The 18,847-nt window shown below is 31.5% G+C and overlaps 2 protein-coding genes, 1 long non-coding RNA gene and 1 pseudogene across 5 annotated transcripts; all 4 read right to left on the bottom strand.

The window, feature by feature from the left end:
• Positions 1-204: 204 nt before the first annotated feature.
• Positions 205-3,094, bottom strand: LOC107921382 (probable amidase At4g34880). Its single transcript, XM_016851243.2, has 5 exons — positions 2,036-3,094; positions 1,738-1,952; positions 1,374-1,613; positions 1,065-1,263; positions 205-973 (listed from the first exon to the last, which is right to left on the bottom strand). Exons 1-5 carry the CDS (start codon positions 2,585-2,587, stop codon positions 617-619), a joined length of 1,563 nt encoding a protein of 520 aa, XP_016706732.2. The 5' UTR covers positions 2,588-3,094; the 3' UTR covers positions 205-616.
• A 2,723-nt stretch (positions 3,095-5,817) lies between these two features.
• Positions 5,818-10,057, bottom strand: LOC107921383 (uncharacterized). 3 transcript variants are annotated; one of them, XR_005909527.1, is made up of 8 exons: positions 9,796-10,057; positions 8,792-8,934; positions 7,518-7,961; positions 7,187-7,431; positions 6,905-7,105; positions 6,744-6,824; positions 6,556-6,657; positions 5,818-6,401 (listed from the first exon to the last, which is right to left on the bottom strand). It is a non-coding gene; the product is annotated as an uncharacterized lncRNA (long non-coding RNA). The 3 variants fall into 3 exon arrangements; XR_005909526.1 differs by having other exon boundaries at positions 7,518-7,701; positions 9,796-10,046; XR_001691048.2 differs by lacking the exon at positions 7,518-7,961 and having other exon boundaries at positions 9,796-10,036.
• A 6,213-nt stretch (positions 10,058-16,270) lies between these two features.
• Positions 16,271-16,717, bottom strand: LOC107921932 (probable amidase At4g34880). The gene has a single exon (XM_016851735.1). The coding sequence runs from the start codon at positions 16,692-16,694 to the stop codon at positions 16,293-16,295; it is 402 nt and encodes a 133-aa protein (XP_016707224.1). The 5' UTR covers positions 16,695-16,717; the 3' UTR covers positions 16,271-16,292.
• On the bottom strand, positions 16,709-17,792 carry LOC107921931 (probable amidase At4g34880; annotated as a pseudogene).
• Positions 17,793-18,847: the final 1,055 nt, after the last annotated feature.

The raw sequence follows: 18,847 nt of genomic DNA, 5'->3' as shown, positions 1-18,847 counted from the left end.
ATTTTATTAGTAGTAGAAAAATTTTAACATCTTTTATATTTTATTCGCTTATTGGTATATATTTAGTATAATTAAATAATTTTTTTATTCTAATTTGAGGACAATTTATTGAAAATATGTTTTTAAATAATATTATATTCAATTAAGAAAACAAGATGGTATGACATTACAGCCAACAGAAAAAAACAAAGTAATCTGATATGCCAAATAATCTTTTATTATGTGAACCATATGCCATCTTCTTTCTTTCCTCAATACGCGTCAAAACATCCTTTACAAAAGCACATTTTAAATGAGTTTTAGATGACATACTCTATTGACAATATGCTAAAATTGACAAATCTTCTAGACAGCCAAAATGGGGTCCCAAACTATTCCATCAAGAAAACAACAAAAACTAAGTCTGTATATGCGTGTGTTTGAAAGTAAAATATTCTCTTTCTTATATAGTGGCTGACTCTAGCATGGAGGATCATTACACAAGAGAAGATGCAGTGAAAATTTAATAAGAAAAACTACTATGAAAAAAATGAAGAAAAAGATAGAAAATTAATTAATTCAGAATAAGTAGTTTATTTCATAGGTTGAATAAAGTGGCATATTTCTATTTGATTTTTCAAGGTTTGAATGAAGGAGGTTTCCTAATCTTAGTAGCTTGCTCAAAGGCATATGCGATCTCAATTAGCTTGCCCTCCGATCCCTTCAGTCCCCCAAATGAAATGCCAATAGGCACCCCTTGGCTATCATATCCAGCTGGGACAATAATTGCTGGGAACCCTCCAATTGCATAAACAGAAGAAGCATCTGCCCTTGGAGTCACCACTGCATCTAGCTTGGAATCTCTCATCAACTTCTCCAACCCATTTTTTGAAAGATTTTCCAAATTTGCTAATGCTGCCTTCTCTTGAGCACCAATCCCATTTGTGGCTTGGGCTGCCAAGAAGATATCTTGGCCTATTTTATCTGTCAATTCCTGCAATGCTTGCCCACCTTATTAACCAACATCCAGTATGCATCTTGAAATAATGCATATAACCATAGACTTCATGATCTATAATACCCACCAAATCAGGGAATTTCAGGTTGAAAGCTATAATATCTGCCAGTGATCGCACCGAGGAAGCCACCAACTCCTTGAGGTAGGCGTTCAAGGACAATTTGAACTCTGCTACGATGGCTACTGCTTCACCACTTGCGGTGACATTTAATATAACATCAATGTTGGCTATTTGTAAATTGTCTACAACAATGGCACCTTGTCGCCTGAATTTATAAGAAAGTTTTTACTGTTTTAGTGATTAAACCATTAGCCATTTAGACTAAAATCGGTCATTCCAAGAGTCTTATTAATTTTATAACTGTCTTCTTTATACCTTAGTGTATGTAAATGGTTATCAAAAGTCTGACCCAACCCCAATCCTTGAGCAATTTTGAAAAATGGATTTCTCACTATCCCCAATCTCTTTCCTTTGAGCCCATAGGGGTTAAGGAATCGTTTGTAGCCACCAGGTGGGATATAGTACGACGCATGTCTAGTTGCTTCATCATTAGAATCGAACCCTACAATGGCATCAAGAACATAAACAGCATCCGACACTGTCCTGCAGATAGGCCTGTTGAAACCAATAGGGCAGAGGCACATTTGTTGGAGTTTTCAGTCATTAATAACATCACAAAGAAGAATCAAAATCACCCAAAACAACAGTAAAAATGGAGTAGCATAAAAGAGAACTTAACCCAATGGTGTCCTGTCTTGGAGTAACTGGAATGACCCCAGCTCGGCTGGTGAGACCAACTGTAGGTTTTAGGCCCACCACTGAGTTAAAACTGGAGGGACATAGGATGGAACCGTCAGTCTCAGTCCCTAATGATACTGTTACCAAGTTTGCAGCCACTGATATTGCTGATCCACTACTTGACCCACACGGAGTTGCAGACAAGACATAAGGATTCTGCACGGCATTACAGAACAGGCCTTATTACTCGTGTTATTCACACACTAGCTAAAATCTTGGGAATTATTCATTTAACTCACCTTTCCCTGGCCACCTCTTGGACTAAAGCCACTGGTTGCAGTAGTTGACCTAAAATTAGCCCACTCACTCAAGCTAGCCTTACCCAGAATGATTGCTCCAGCTTTTCTCAGTTTCTCCACTACCCCTGCATCTCTGGGCACGACTGACCCGAGCAATGCAAACGAGCCTGCGGTGGTGTTCAGCTTATCTTTTGTAGCAATGTTATCCTTGAGCAGAATGGGAATACCATGCAAGTTAGGCAGTGAACCATTTACTTTACACTTCCTTTCTTTATCTGCAGCATCAGCTTGGAGCAATGCATCAGGGTTCACTTCTATGATTCCTTTAAGGAGCGCATTGAGCCTGGCGATTTCTCTGAGATAGTACTGGACAAGTTGCCTCGAGGTGAGTTGGTTTCTCTCAAAACTTCGTTTTATATCTTTGATCGTCGCTTCTCTGATCGAGAATGTATAGTTTGTAATGGTGCGGGTGGAAAACCCTAATGAAAATATGGATGAAAGAATCAAAAACAGGAACAAGGAAGAGCTTCTTAGAGAAGAACTGGAAGCCATTGGTAAGCTGCAATGGAGGACTTAAGACTTTTACTTTTTCTGTTTGATTTAGATCCCAAATTCCTATCCTATATATAGGTACCATCCAGGGGTTCTGACAGTATTCAATCAGAAAACGTTATTTTATAATGAATGAAACAGGGACCTTTTCTTTGTAAGCTGGTAGGTTGAGAGTGGTGACCATTTCCGTGGACAAATTATAGATGGCGAACTGATTCCGATGAGAAACGTTCAAGCACTTGGGAACACTGTAATCAATTATCTAATTCTGTTTAAGTAAGCTGTCAACAACATCCTTACTGTTTGCCGTCCATTTCCGGTGAATAAATTGTAGTACTGTTTAATTTGGATCTTTACCAACTATTTTCCTGGTAAAGACAACCTATTCTCAAGTTCATCAGCATTCAGCACCCCCAAAAATAATATTCCTTCACCAAAACAATATCATTTATTTATTTCCTTTTATTTTGGTACCCATATGTGGGTCACAACAACTTATTTATACTCCAAACAGCTCGATTATCTCAAAATAAATTCCATCATGATTATGTGACATGATAAATCATTTCCTAAAAATCTATCTGCTTATGAAAATCATCCATCAAATCAAGTCAATCTCAACCTCATACTAAATTCGATCATGGGTATGTGGCACAGTAAATTACATCTTATTTGCTTATAAAAATAACGTGAGTCAAATAAGCTAACAAATAAAACGCCTTCGTCCAATTGAGTGACTTTGAGCTTTTAGTGAGATATCATAGATATCCTGCTCGTTGAATATTTAGGACTCCATTTTAGTAGGCTTTCTATTAACCGCGCTCATAAGTCAGGTCGGGTCCAATTAAAAATTTAAGCATGTTTGTTCTGTTTGGACTTAAGCTTGGCCTAAAAATTGGGCTTAAAATTTTATCTAATTTCAGTTCGAATAAAAATATTAAAATTCGAGTCTAGCTCGCTTGTATTAATTTTTTATATTATTTTTATATAATTTTTAAATGTATATAATACATCAAAAATACTAAAAATATTAAAATAAATATTTTCAAATAAATTGAAAATAAATTTTAAAAAATATGTATACTTAAATAACACTAAGATAGATACAACTTAACAAGCAAATGTCTCTAAAACAAATAAAAAAATTAACAAAAAGAAAATTTTGTTATACAATATCCAAACAATAACAATAAAATAGTAATAACATAATAGGAAATGGTAGTAAAATAGAGAGAAAACAATAAGAAAATAGCATTAAAACAACAAAAAATAATAATTTTTTTGGTCCTTTTGTGAATCTGGGGCAGGCCCGGGTCAAAAATGTTTTACCCGAAGCCTGACCTCTTTTTTAAACTGGCCTTGTTTTTTTTTCCGAGTCTATTTTTTAAGCCTATATTTTTGTCTAAACCTTTACACTTTTCAGGTAAGCCTTCGTGCCGGACGAACAGGTCTAGCTATTATCTATCCCTCCTATTTCTCAAAAGAAAAAAAAATTAAATACCTTAATTTCAAATTTCTTCAAAATTTTAAATTTTTAAATTCACTTTAATGATAAGTACGACATTTATTATATACTTATATATGCCTTCCTTCTGCTACCACGTGGCAAGCTCACTGCCCCCTTCTTGCGTTTTATACAAAATGGTCAAACATCATATTTCATCCCTTTAATATACTTAATTTTGAGAATTAATCTATATACTTTTATTTTTAACATAATTTGACCTCTATACTTTTATATTATTTTTAATTAGTCTAAATAGTTAATATAATTAATTCTTCGGTTAAAACATTACGTGGTTATAGACAATTTGAATACCTTAAGAGTTTTAGAGATTGACACGTGGCTTTTTATTTCTTTTAGTTTTACGTGGATTTTTTTATATTATAAGACAATGGTCAATTTTCAAATTTGACCTCTAGGCTATGCTAAAACTTGAGATTTAATCCTTATAGTTTAATTTTTGACATAATTTTGTCCATATACTTTTATAATGTCATTAGTTAATCTAAATAGTTAATACTGTTAATTATTTCAATCAAAATGTTGATGCCGATTTTTCTCAAGAACACTATTTCAACAGAAAAAATTATTTTATTGAGACAATTTCAAATTAGTGTTTTTAAGAAAAAAATCATAATAAATATCTTTAACGATATTTTTATTGTTATATGACTATCAAGTGAATATTTTTTAAATAAAATAAAATAAAATAAAATAAAATTTCACACCAAAGAATTTAATAGATTAATTTTAATGATGGTAACAACTGCTGCACCTGAATACAGGGACGGATCCAGGATTTTAATCTAGGGGGACAAAACTTCTAAATTTGAACAACCTTTTTTTTAACGTAAAAAATGTCAGTTCTTCTCGAATACTTTTTTTCTTATCAAATAAATCAATTTAGTATTTTTTAAAAAGAATGAACAATTTAATTGTAAAAAATTTAAATAAAAAAAATCACACTATATAATATCAGACATCTCTTTCCAATATGCAAAAAATAATAAGTAATACTATACTAAAAAATTCGTAAATATCATTATAATTCCAAAAATTCAATTAAAAAAACTTGGCTTTAATCTTATTTCTCAATACTAGGCATCCTAAATTGTACCCTCCGTTTTTTCATAAGATTGAACTCATTAATGATAGAATCTGTTGAAAATTCTCGAGCTATTTCTTTTCCGATATATGCCACCAAGTAAGTTAAAAAAAATCATCCTCCATTCTGTTGTGAAGCCTTGTCTTCATAATTTTTATAGTTGGAAATGCTCATTCGATTGTTGCAATAGACACAGGAAGAGTTAGCACGAGACGAAAAATTCTATCACACTGCAGCAAAACAGGCTTTTAGCGGCATTTTTTAGGCCTATAGCGGCGCTTCCGCTAAATTTTGCGGCGTTTATGTGAAAAAAAATGCCATTATAGAACATGACCTTTAGCGGTACTTTTATCACAAACATCGCTAAAGAACATGACCTTTAGCGACGCTTTTATCACAAATGCCGCTATAGAGAATGACTTTTAGCGATTTCACAAATACCGTTAAAGAACATGATCTTTAACGGCGCTTTTATCACAAACGTCGCTAAAAGTATCGTTTTTCAGCGGCGTTTATGAAAGAACGCCACTAACTTTGGTAAATTTGTAACATTCAATTTTCATCCATATACAACCCTTCTTGTAGCATGAAATCCAACCAAAAACAGAAAATCTAAATGATACTTCAAATTCAACGAAAGATATATAATATAAATTGGTAACTGAAGTATAATTCAAAATATTCTTACAATAATGTTAAAAGTTACAATGTTAAAAATATTCTTACAATAAGAAAACAAATGTCTAAGATGACAGATTTTGCGACTGCTGAAACATATTCATCATATTTTGAAGCTGTAGCTGGAGTGCGTCGTACTTTCTGCTCTGCTCTGTTTCCCTCGCTACTGCCTCCGCTTTAAGTTGCAGCTGGAGTTTTTCATATTTTCTTTGAACCTTAGCTTCTCTCGATGCTGCCTCCGCTTTAAGTTGAGCGATTTACTCAACTGTGCTCACTTGCATCTGAGCCATCTGATCTCTTAACCTCTGAACTTCAGCTTGAGCCTAACTCCTCGAAGGCATGTATTGCTACGAGCTGGATCCAAAATATTAGGTTGGGTTAATAAAAGATCCTTGAAATCGAACCCAACCATGCCTTTCAGGACCCAAAACTTCAATAATAATCCAGTTATCAATGTCGTCAACATTAATAGAACTATCACTCGAAGCAATCGCTTCATAGTCCGCCATTTTATCATTTAGTTTCTCCTAATAAATCAATCAAAAAGTTAGAAACGAAATATATAATAAAAATAAATGCAACATAACTTAACATTATTTGCATTACAAACGACGAATTAAACCATTATAATTAAACATTATAAATATTTAAAATAATTCAAATTTTATTAAGTAAACATACCATAATTTTTGCAGCTTTAGAAGTCATAGGAGATCCATCTTTCTTCTTATGTGTAATGTCAAAAAGCTGAAGGCGTCCAACTTTTTGACCAGACGATAGTTCCTACAATATAGTAGTAAAAATATTATTTAATAGAAAGTAATAAATATTTGACACAATTAATAAATTCAAAATACATCGGCCTCAACTACACAAGCAAAACTTTTCGACCCAGCTGTGTGAGTGAATTTCTGTTTTTGCCTGCTGCTTGTTCCAACTCGTTCACGATCCTACATTATGAAATTATTATTACGTATATAGTAAATACTATAAACCAAAATAATTATCAGAGTTTGGAAGTACGTAATACCTCTCCTTTCTTTGAATTCCAAAATCTAACCGCATCTTCTCATTGGTATCTCAGCATTCCCGGCAGAACATTTCGCAATTTCTCTTCAAGGCTTATATTTTTCTTAAAATATTCTTTCTTTAAAGTGCTTTTATGGTCTCTCCATTTTTTTCCCAATGCCTTCTTGACATAATTATCTGAGACCTCTAAAGCAAATCTCTCCTACAAAAAACACAAGTTTAGAAAGTTAATATAAATGAAACTTAAACTAAAGTATTATAAATTACATTCACGTTTTGTTACCTTAATATTATCGAGAGCTTCATTTTTGTTACTATCAAACATTTGATGCCATGACTCGTAGTTGATAGGCAACATATTGGCATTTCGTGCTATAATACCCAAATATCCTGCTAAATGTCGAGCTTCTGATCCAACAGGCTGACCAAGATTGTTTCTAGATACTTTGACATGCTCGACAGGATTTAACTCATATAAATCTTTAAGTAGCGTACGTCCTCGACCTCTGCGCGTCCCACCACTTTCAGCTGAAAATGGTATATTATAATATAAGAATTTGAAAAAGAAATCAATAATAAAAGTCAACATGCATGTAAATTAAATTTAACATTACTTTGAATTTTTGCAGGTTTGTCAGGTGTATTCGGAACATTCGAAGATCCAATAGCAGTCTGTTGTTCACTATTTGTTTCTTCCGAATTTGGAGTATTTTGAACAATACTTAGATCTCACAAACCATGACTGCACATATTAAATGCATCCCGCAACATACCTTCCATGTCATCTTCTCTAACAGACTGATGGTAAGCACTATGAGGATAAGTCGGATTAATCATTGAAGATGTTCTACTAAGTGTGCACTCTCTATGGAAAATCCATTTTTCTCTTGATGTTGCCACACTTCTTACATGGGCAAAGAATCATGGGCAAAGAATCATATTCTCTTGGCTTGCATTTTGAAATGAAAAATTTAGAAAAGTTTGTACTCCATTTCGATAGTCGTTGCTTACCCTTGACAAATTCATCCAAGTCTTATCCATTTCGTAGTTCTTGAAGTCTAAAGTTGATAATAAATTACATGGGTAAGTTGTTTATTTATAAGTATAATTAAGTTATGTAAGTTATGATATGATATATATTTATGTATTATGTAAGTTATGTGAGTTATGTAAGTTATGATATGATATATATAAGTTATCATGTAAGTTATGTGAGTTATGTTATGATATATATAAGTTATTAAGTTATGTATGTTATGTGAGTTATATAAGTTATGATATGATATATATAAGTTATTAAGTTAAGATCCAAAGTTTTTTTTTAATTTTTTAAAATTCTGTAAGTTATGTAAGTTTTGATATGATATATATTTATGTAAGTTATGTAAGTTATGATATATATTTTATAAGTTTTAAAAACATTTAAAAATATTAAATATTAAAATCAAACATTATTAATATAAAAAATTAATTAGTATTAAATATATACTTTTAGTCAAAAAGATAGCATTTAATCATATAATAAATTAATATTTTTTAGTCAAAATATTGAAAAATCATGTTAATATTTAAATAGCAAAATTACAAGTTCAAATAGTACAACTAATTGATTGCAAAAAAAAAAAATTTGCACAAGTTCAAAATGTACAGTAATAAACTTGAAAATTTATAAACTAAAATGGAAATTCAAAAACCCTTTGAAATTAGACTAAAATGGGCTTACTACATCCACTGTTTGCTACATGGGTTTATTGCTTCTATAAACTAAAATTAGACCTTGTTGAGGAAATATAAAAGTACAAACAGTAATAAGAAGAATCATATTTTGTATTAGGTGATTTTGAATTTAGATGTAGAAAAGAATATAACAACAATAATAGAGACTAACCTCAATCGCCAACACTCCAGCTTTTCAATTCCACGTCTCTCCTTGAAGAAAACCCAAACTTTACACTAAAATACTTGAATGATTTTTCAATGTCATCAAGCTTTGAAGCTAACCCGCAAAAATAAAGCAAACCTAAATTAAATCTGACCCAAAAAAATGAAGAACTTAGCATAACAAAAAATACCAAACTTCATAATTCACTGATATGTATACATATAAACAATTAAAATTATGTTTAACTGATTAAAAAACAAACATATCATGCTTTAGAAAAGCAAAATAAGTTTATTAATAAAGCAGTGTTGTCAAAACAAAACTACTGAAATTCAATTACAACAAGCACCCTTACAGACCAAAAATTCAGATAAAATTTCAGCATCAAATTCATCTCAGTACACTAGCAAACAACATAACAAGCAACCAAATTGCTAAATTAGAACAGCAATTCCTAAAAAGCCAACGTAACAAGCCATTTTTTATGCAGAGAAATCTACTTGATGGAGATAGGAATCAAGTTGAAGTCATCTAAGAAGATGTGCACATGATTAAAAAAATAAAGTAATTTTTTTCTTACAAAGATTGACAACTCTACTTCCGACTTCGCCAATGCTAAATTTACAACTATAAAATTGTGACTATATTTGTTGCCTTGCCAGTTGCCACCCAAAACAGTCAATTATTTTGCAAAAATGTATCAAACAAACTCAAGCCAAAAGACAACATTTCCATCAAAAAAAGGAATAAGTCATAAGACAGTAAATTTTAATACTCGAAGACGAGAGAAGGCAAAAATCGAAAACAGACTAGTTAGAAATCAAATGTTTTCCCTTCTCTTTATCTTTTAATTTCTTTGTTGTTATTGTTGTTGTTTTTTTTTTTTTTTTTGCAAAGGTCGGCGTATACAGTAGAGGAAATTGAAGAGCGCCGACTGAAATCACACATCAAAATTTTAACTCATACAGATTCGATTAATTAGAATGTTACAAAAGGACTAAATACTTCACCTTCGTCAATCCCGCGTATGAAGTACACCACGATAAGAGAGAAGAAATTGAAGTTCGACCAGCAGAGAAGAACCATACAAGGGCGGCACCAACGAGCAGGCACACCGACGAGGACGAAACTGAAGCTCCAGCAGCGAAGAAGAGACAGCGGGCTGTGATTTGGGATTTTACTTTTAGACGGATTTTTGTTATTATTATTATTATCAAGTTTTTGGTTCTTGTACATTTGCCAAAATAAAATTAGAGTAAAAGAAAATGTCATGTCATTTTAAATGCTTATACAAACGCCACTAAAAAATTAAATTACTGTAGTGAAAAGACGTCGTTTTGAAAAAAATTAATACATAGTTGCGGTATTTTTGGTCTAAACACCACTATTGCTTATCTTTTGTGACGTTTTTCCCATAAACGCCGCTAATGATTGACTTTTTTTATAATTTTATATTTAATTATTATATAATTCATATCAATTTTAAATAAATAATTTTTGAAAATTTAAGTAATATTTAAAAGAATTAGATAAATTTTAAAATTTGTATATAATTTTTTATGTAAGAAAACAAAAACAAAAACAAAAAAAATTCAAAATATGAAAAAAAAAACTTTAAAAAACTATAATGATAATTTTAATATATTAAAATTCATATTATCTCTTTTACAATTATACAACAAATTATTTAATATATAAATTAAAAAACTTAATCAGTCATATATCCAAAACACTTTAAAATTTTTTTAAATAATAGTATTTTAATTCTTTTCATTTTTAACATATATTTTTCTATGTTTTTACTTTCAAATTTTTTCTACGTGTCATTAATTTTTTCTGAAGATTTTAAATATTAAATTAAAAATAAATTGTATTTTAATTAATATATAGAAACTAGTTAAATAATAAATAGAAGAGGATGAAAGAGTGCATGAGTTGTCGAAAAGAATACATGATGGCCACTTGGATGATGAGTGAGAATACAGAAAGCAAAACGGCGCCGTTTTGTTTAAAATTAGACCCTAAACACTAAACCATAAATCCTAAACTCTTAAACCCTAAACTATAAACTTTAAACCCTAAACCTTAAGCCCCATAACCCATAAATTATAAACACTAAACCATAAACCTACACCCTAAATCATAAACACTAAATCATAAACCTTAAACCTTAAACCCTAAACTATAAACTTACATCCTAAACTCTAAATATATATTACAAAGGACAAAAGTAATTAAAAAAGAATCTTATTGCTTATCTAAACCCTAAAATAAATTGATTTTTTATCATTTTATCAAAAACCCTAACCCTTAAACCCTAATAGCCTAACCCTTAAAACCATGAATAATACTAAGACTCTAACTATAAAATAATAAATCCCAAACCCCAAACTCTAAACCATAAACCATAAACTCTAAACTCTAACCCCAAAATAATAAACATTATATCATAAACCTTAAAACCCTAAACCATAGACATTAAACCTTAATACTAAACCCTAAACCCTAAAATAAAATAAATTTTTTGTGGCATTTTTATCAAAAACATCATTAATGCCACTAAAGCTCAACAACAAATGATGTCGTTTTGCTCAACTTTTTTGTGGTGTTTAGCGAAAAGTGCCGCTAATGCTCGATCTATAGCGTGTTTTTCAACAACGCTGCTAATTCTCGATCTATTGCGGCGTTTTTTACAAAAGCGCCGCTAATGCCTCTAAAGCTCAATGCTTTGCTCAACTTTTTTGCGGCGTTTTTCCAAAAAGCGCCGCTAATTCTAGATCTATAGCGGCATTTTTCGAAAAAGCGCCGCTAATGCCACTAAAGCTCAACAACATCGTTTTGCTCAACTTTTTTGCGGCGTTTTCCAAAAAGTGCCTCTAATGCTTGATCTATAGTGGCGTTTTTCAAATAGCGCCGCTAATGCTCGATCTATTGCAGCGTTTTTTAAAAAAGCGCCGCTAATGCCACTAAAGCTCAACAACGTGTTTTGCTCAACTTTTTTACGGTGCTTTTTGAAAAGCGCGCTAATGCTTGATCTATAGTGGCATTTTTCGAGAAGCGTCGTTAATGCTTGATCTATAGCGACGTTTTTCAAAAAGCGCCGCTAATGCTCAATCTATAGCGGCGTTTTTCAAAAAGTGCCGCTAATGCTCGACCTATAGCGACGTTTGTTTCAGAAACGCCACTAATGCTTGACCTTTTGCGGCGTTTTTGTCATAGCTCTAACCTTTTGTGGCGTTTTCATACTAGAGCCACTAATGTACAACTTTTGCGGCGTTTTTGGTTCAAGCGCCGCTATAAACGTCGCTAAAAACCTGTTTTGTTGTAGTGCAAGAAGAGGATAAATACTTTACTTTTGTCTTAGCTAGTACTTGACACAACTCAACAACTGTAGTAGCTTTCTGCAACTCTGTGCTTTGATGATCATCAAGTTGAAAATACTCCAATTGAATCTTCATGTGTAGTTTTTATTGCTCTGTAAAATTGTTCGAATAAAAATCATTCATAAACTTGCAGATATCTTTCTGCAACTGTAGTAGCTTTCTACAACTCTGTGCTTTGATAAGCATCAAGTTGAAAAAACTCCAATTGAATCTTCATGTGTAGTTTTTATTGCTCCGTAAAATTGTCCAAATAAAAATCATTCATAAACTTGCAGATATCTTCCACCCAAAAAGCTTTGTAATTATCACGTGGATCCAAAGTGGAGCTAAGAACAAGTAACTTCATTTTCTCATCATTAATTCCGGGTATGAGCCAAATCAATTAATTTTGAAATATGACTTTAAAGTCCATATTAGGGATTTAAGTTTAATCTTTCAAGGTATATCATACATTAATATTTAATTATTTTTATTAAAGTTATATAATTAAAAACTGAAAAATACTTTGTTAATATAAATTATAACCTTATGATTTAAGAAAACGAATTATATAAAATATAATTTAGTTAAAGGAGACGAATGTTATATAATATGGATATCAAATCTAAAATACATTATAATTTGTATATAAAATTTAAGAATTGAAAGTTTGAAGGAGGGGCACCGGCGCCCCTGAATCCATCCTTGGTTTTAGCGATGTAATGATACAAATTACTTAAAGCCAAAGATGCCCCGAACAAATTGACACACATCGTACCTCACAAGTGCAGCCCAACCTATAACCCCACTCTCAGCAAACACAACCCTATTAATGGTACATGATCACCGCCGCCAACATTCAACTGCTGCACAACACATGAACCGCTAGAGCAGCCAACCAGCCATGTAAATAAATATTTGCATGTCGTGCAATCTGTTCAGATAGAGCTTAATATATAATATAGATAATTAGATATTATAAAGTAAGGTATACAAATATTTTAGATAATCTTACGTGGAAATTTAAATTTTCGACAAAGTGAACACCTGACATGTTACGGTTATTTTAATATTAAAAGAATGAGTAGTTTTTATTACTAATTAGAAGTATTTATAATTTTTGTTCATTAATAAATTAAGACTGCATACTAACATTTTAAATTATCAATGTCTAATTGAACTCCAAGTAGATAAATAAGAACAGTGATTTAGACTTTTACAAGAATTACATCTTAAATAATTACTACTATTTAGTTTCTTAAAAAAATCATTTTAAGGTAAATTAAATAGATATATAATGTTTAGAATTTCCAACTAATTTGAGAACTAAATTAAATTTTTAATTAAAATTTAAATAATTAATTCTTGGGTATCTAAGTTTGAGTTTTATTATATGCATTTATAATATATGAGTTTGCAGGTTCTTATATGTGCATTTGTCATGAATAGTTTGTCTAGTTCTTTTCTATTACTCAGTTTGTTGTGCTTTATATTGTTCGAATTTGTATTTGTAATTATATTGTACCGATGTTTGTATTGTTTATGTAATAATAAAATTCAGAGTAAATATGAATAAACTAGATTTTTTCCATAATTAAATTTTAAATAATTGCTACTAATCAATTTTTAACAAAATCTTGAAAAATTACTACTATTTAGTTTCTAATAAAATCACATTCTCACTCTCAATTAGAGTTAATAGAGTACGTTAAATATTTCAAATTAAATTAAAATTTAATATTTAGGTTTATCAAATAATTTAAGAAGTAAACAAAATTTTAATACAAAATATAAGATTTAATATTTATTTTGGTCTAATTTTTATTATACACATTCTCAATTTAAGAACTTCATTGATCACTTAATTATTCCATCTATTACTTTAGGCCATTTGACATTTCCGTTAAAAAATTGCTATATCAACCAATTAAATGATTGCACACGTAAAGAAAAGCCAATATTTCCTGTGTTTTTTTTTATAAAAGTAACCCAAATCTTTTATTTAATTACAAAAGTGATCCAACTTAAAAATCATGTACCTAAATTACTCGATTTCTACAGTGTTTTTCAATGACGTCAGAAACACCGATGGCACCGAACTAAAGTGTAGTTGTGTAAAACGTTTAGGGACTTGACGAAGCAATTACCCTTTCTAAATTGGATGAAAAAAATGCTTTTCAACTTTTTGTCTATTTGCAGGTTAGGTTTATCCCCTTTTGAAATTAAATTTAAATAGCCCTTAAAATATAAGAACAACAAAAATAAACCCTTTCTCATTTTTTCAAAACAATAAAATTTAAAAATTATATAAAATTTTTATTTAAATTACCTAAATATATCCTCAAAAAATTTCCCCAAGTTTATATTTAGGTAATTTAAATAAGAATCTTACATAATTTTTTAAGTTTATTGTTTTTAGAAAAATAAAAAAAATGAGGAGGATTTATTTTTGTTATTTTTATATTTTTAAGGGCTATTTAAAATTAATTTCAAAAGGAGACAAACCTAACATGCAAATAAAAAGTTGAAAAGTATTTAATTTGGTGTCACCGTGTTAACAGGTAGCAACCTTTTTCAGCCAATCTAAAAACGGTAATTGTTTCATCAAGTCCCTAAACGTTTTATATAACCATACTTCAATTCGATATCGCCAATTTATCAGGCGGCACCACTAATTTTTTTAAAGAAAGCAATCGTTGGCTGATGATGGGGGCCAGTGCCGTTGGTGTGTCTAGCAGCATTGGCAAGCACTGTATAAATGAGGTCATTTACGCCCATGGTTTTTAAGTTGGACCATTTTCATAATTAATCAAAAAATTTAGGTTACTTTTTTAAAAAAGCCCAAAGTTTCTTTAAAATATATTTAAAAATGGCTTTTCACCCAAATAATATAAAAAAATAATTAATTACAAAAATGACATGAGAACAGATTAATTACGAAAATAAGCATTTGCTACAAGGCGACACCAAATTGAAATGTTATGACCTAAAATATCTAGGGACTTGGTATGCAAATTTCCCATTTGATTGGCTAAAGCATTTAAGGGTGTCGGTTGGCAACGTGGCAGCATCAAACCTTAAATAGGGTTCATTACTTTGTAAACCCTCCTTGTTTATTATTATTTTTTATTCCCCTTCAACACCAAAAATAAAGAGATCTATTACCAATTAGTCCAAAAAGTTTTTTCTACCAAAAAGTATTTTTTAAAAAGGTCAATTTTAACTGAAAACAAATTTTATTTATTTTTCGAAAAATGATTTTCTATTCAAATTATGTCTGACATAACAGTTAACGTATCCATATTAGTTTTCTTTTGTTCACATTATATTTGAAAACTATAAATTTAACTAATAATTATAATTTATACATAATAAGATTTTTCTAAAACTTTTATAATTATAATTTTATCCCGTATCTATAAATCAAATTGATAATAAAATTATAATTAGTTGTCTTCCTTACCTTCTCTTACAGTAAAATTTTTAAAAAGAGAAAGAATAACGTGACAAAAAGAGAACAAATGAAAAATGAAAAAGAAAAGTTGTGGAAATATATGAAATTTAATATTTTCAAATATATTTTTATAATTTTTTTGAGTATTATATATATGTTTTTATAATTTTTTTTGAAAAAAAGGATTTTTAATTTATACTTTTTAAAGTTTTAGAATCAATATAAATTGATAAAATGTTTAATATTAAAAGTTGAATTTATTAAATTTTTTAATAACCATCCTAAGTTAGCCTTCCATTTGATGACCAAACTTATTTTAATAGTGAAACGATTAAATGTGAAATTGATTTAGTGGAAATAACTAAATTAACAAAACAAAAAATTAATAACTAAATTTAATATCAATTCATCGTCAGTATATCAAATCTATACTTATTATAAAGTTTTTTATCGAGTTAAAATCGCGAATTCATCAAGTACTAGTTTGATTGTAAAAATATAAAAATATTTTACTTTTACAAAGTAAATTATATTATTTTAAAAGTATTTTTATTTATATTTTTATATAAAAATAAAAATGTTCTTATAATACATTTAAAGTTAACCATTTATTATTTACATTGATTTTATAAATATATAATTATAATTTTCGCTGACATAATCTAAACTATGTAGTAAAACATCAAATGTATTAAACGGTTCCAAAGAGAAAGTGGTTGGTTAGTTGAAAGAATTGAGGAGGAGGTTTTCTTAGCCTCGTAGCCTGTTCAAAAGCATAAGCCATCTCAATTAGCTTGGGTTCCGAACCCTTCAACCCTCCAAAGTAAATCCCAAAGGGCATCCCAACGCTTTGGTACCCGGCTGGGACTGAAATACCTGGGTACCCTCCTATTGCTAGCACAGTCATGGCAAGTGATATACCAAGCGTCACCAATGCGTCCAGTTTATAGTCTTTCATCTTTCTCTCAAAGCCATCCCGTGATAGCTTTTCCAGATATTCAGCTGCCTTTCTTTCTTTCTCCCCGATCCCATTTGTCTTCTCTGATTCAATCAAAGTCTGCTGCCCATACTCTTCAAGCTTTTCTTGCATCATACACAGTTTAAATATTTTATTAAATAAGCTTTGCAGAAGCCAATTCAGTCACAAATTTGTATATATGCATATGTACCAACTCGGGGTTATTCTAGTTGAAATCAATAATGTCAGCAAGTGATCTCACGGAAAAGATTGCAAGCTCTTTCAGGTATTCATTTACAGAGCTCTTGAACTCAGCCTGTAATAGCATCAGCTCACCACTTCTGATAGAATCTGAAATTATATAGATCATCAATCATACTCGCCCCTCTTGCTCTGTAATTATCAAATTTGAGATAAACAAAACATTAGTATTGCCTTAACTACAACTGAACATGCATTGATCAACAAAAAGATGGCAAAAACAACAATAAAGAAGCTTGTCGATGTGCCTCGGCTACCTACCAAAAGTCCTGCAAATTCATAGGTCTATGAATACATCACACAAGTCGAGTAATATCACTAGTTAGGGTTTTATCTCTTTACCCTGTTGAGACCCCTGATGGGTTCACAACGTGATAACGGCCCAAAGTATCTAAACAAATAAAACTATGGCAAACTGAAAATTTTGCGATAGTCTGACTCAACCCCATGACTCATGGCATATAGGTCATTTATGGGAGAGCATCCTACCACATGGTCTAACTAACACGGTACCTTGACTCCCTCAAGATCCTCTTTATACTAGAGGCTTTGGGTTTAGCAACCATGATGCCATATGCTCGCTTTTCAACAATCATGGCTTCTGTCTATTCAGACAGTTCAAGATGCTCCCATTCGATCGATAAAATAGAGAGACAAAATTCCAATCAGAGACAATATTGGACTAGATGTAGCCTTCAGCTTTGAACAAAGTTAATGGATTATTATTGGTATACCTGAGTAATTCCAAGTGATTCTCAAATGTTGAAACTGTGGATCTGTTTAAGGTGTCCAAAAATGGATGTCTAACAACCCCCAATCTTTTCCTATGATCCCATCTTCATTGAGGAACTATTTATAATCGCCATCAGGAATAAATTGAGCAGCTTCCGATGTTGCTTCACTGTCTCCTGGGTCAAAGCCCACAATTGCATCCAGCAAGTTAACTGCATCTGCCACTGTCCTGACCATCGGTCTTTTTTCTCATCATCAAAGGAAATATTTAGTTCTTATATGCTCTAGATGTTGAAAATTCAAATAAAATGGTACACCACAATTCTAGTGTGTGTGTGTGTATTAGGCTTCATGTTTGTGAAAGAGTACTACTAGTCATTTGAACGAGAAGTCATACCCAATTGTGTCTTGTCTGGAAGAGATGGGAACAACACCAGCCCGGCTTGTGAGTCCAACGGTTGGCTTTAAACGTACTACTGAGTTATAGTCTGCTGGGCAGAGTATGGAACCATGAGTCTCTGACCCAAGTGAAACGGTCACCATGTTGGCGGCCATGGATATGGCTGATTCACTGCTTGATCCACAAAGATCTGCCCTTGCAACATAAGGGTTCTGGAAAGCCCAAGATTCATTGGCGAGGTGAGATGGTTAAAGGTTCAAAGAGAAGGCAAACCCTGAATTAACTGTGCTTGGCCGCCTCGAGCACACCAGCCGTTGGGAATTTTAGCCAAAGCTCGAAAAGAATACCACTCCGTTAGGCTGGCCTTCCTTAAAATAACAGCCCCAACATTCATGAGCATTTCCACCACTCCCGCGTCCTGACCAACCTTTCATGTGAATCACAACAACCTTTCATGTGAGCACTGGTTCACTCGGATCATCTATCACTCATAACAGTGGCCAATGGTGTAAGTAGACCTGTCTAGGGGCCCTCGTCTAAAGGTCCATCTAAAAAGTAGAAGGATTTGGATAAAAATATAAGTTCAAAAATGGGTCGTTTTAGATATGATATAGTAACTGAGGTTGTGTAACTAACTGAGACCATGTGGATCAAAAGTTACCAAGTCTACAATACTCACACGGGTGTGTGGCCAGCCTGTATGCAACACTTGACCATGTGACAGCCTGTGTGGTGCAAGAATGTGCCATTAAGTATCTAATTCATGCCAAATCAAACTAATGGCTCAAATGGTGCACATTTGGCCATTCAAACTTGCATAAAACCAATCTAAACGCATGTTAATTCATCCTTTTAGCCTACCACAAAACCATACAAGCTATTTCACATGTAATGA

Source organism: Gossypium hirsutum, chromosome D01 (genome assembly GCF_007990345.1).
Source record: "Gossypium hirsutum isolate 1008001.06 chromosome D01, Gossypium_hirsutum_v2.1, whole genome shotgun sequence".
NCBI classification, from domain to species: Eukaryota; Viridiplantae; Streptophyta; class Magnoliopsida; order Malvales; family Malvaceae; genus Gossypium; species Gossypium hirsutum.
This window is presented reverse-complemented; position numbering and strand designations above follow the sequence as displayed.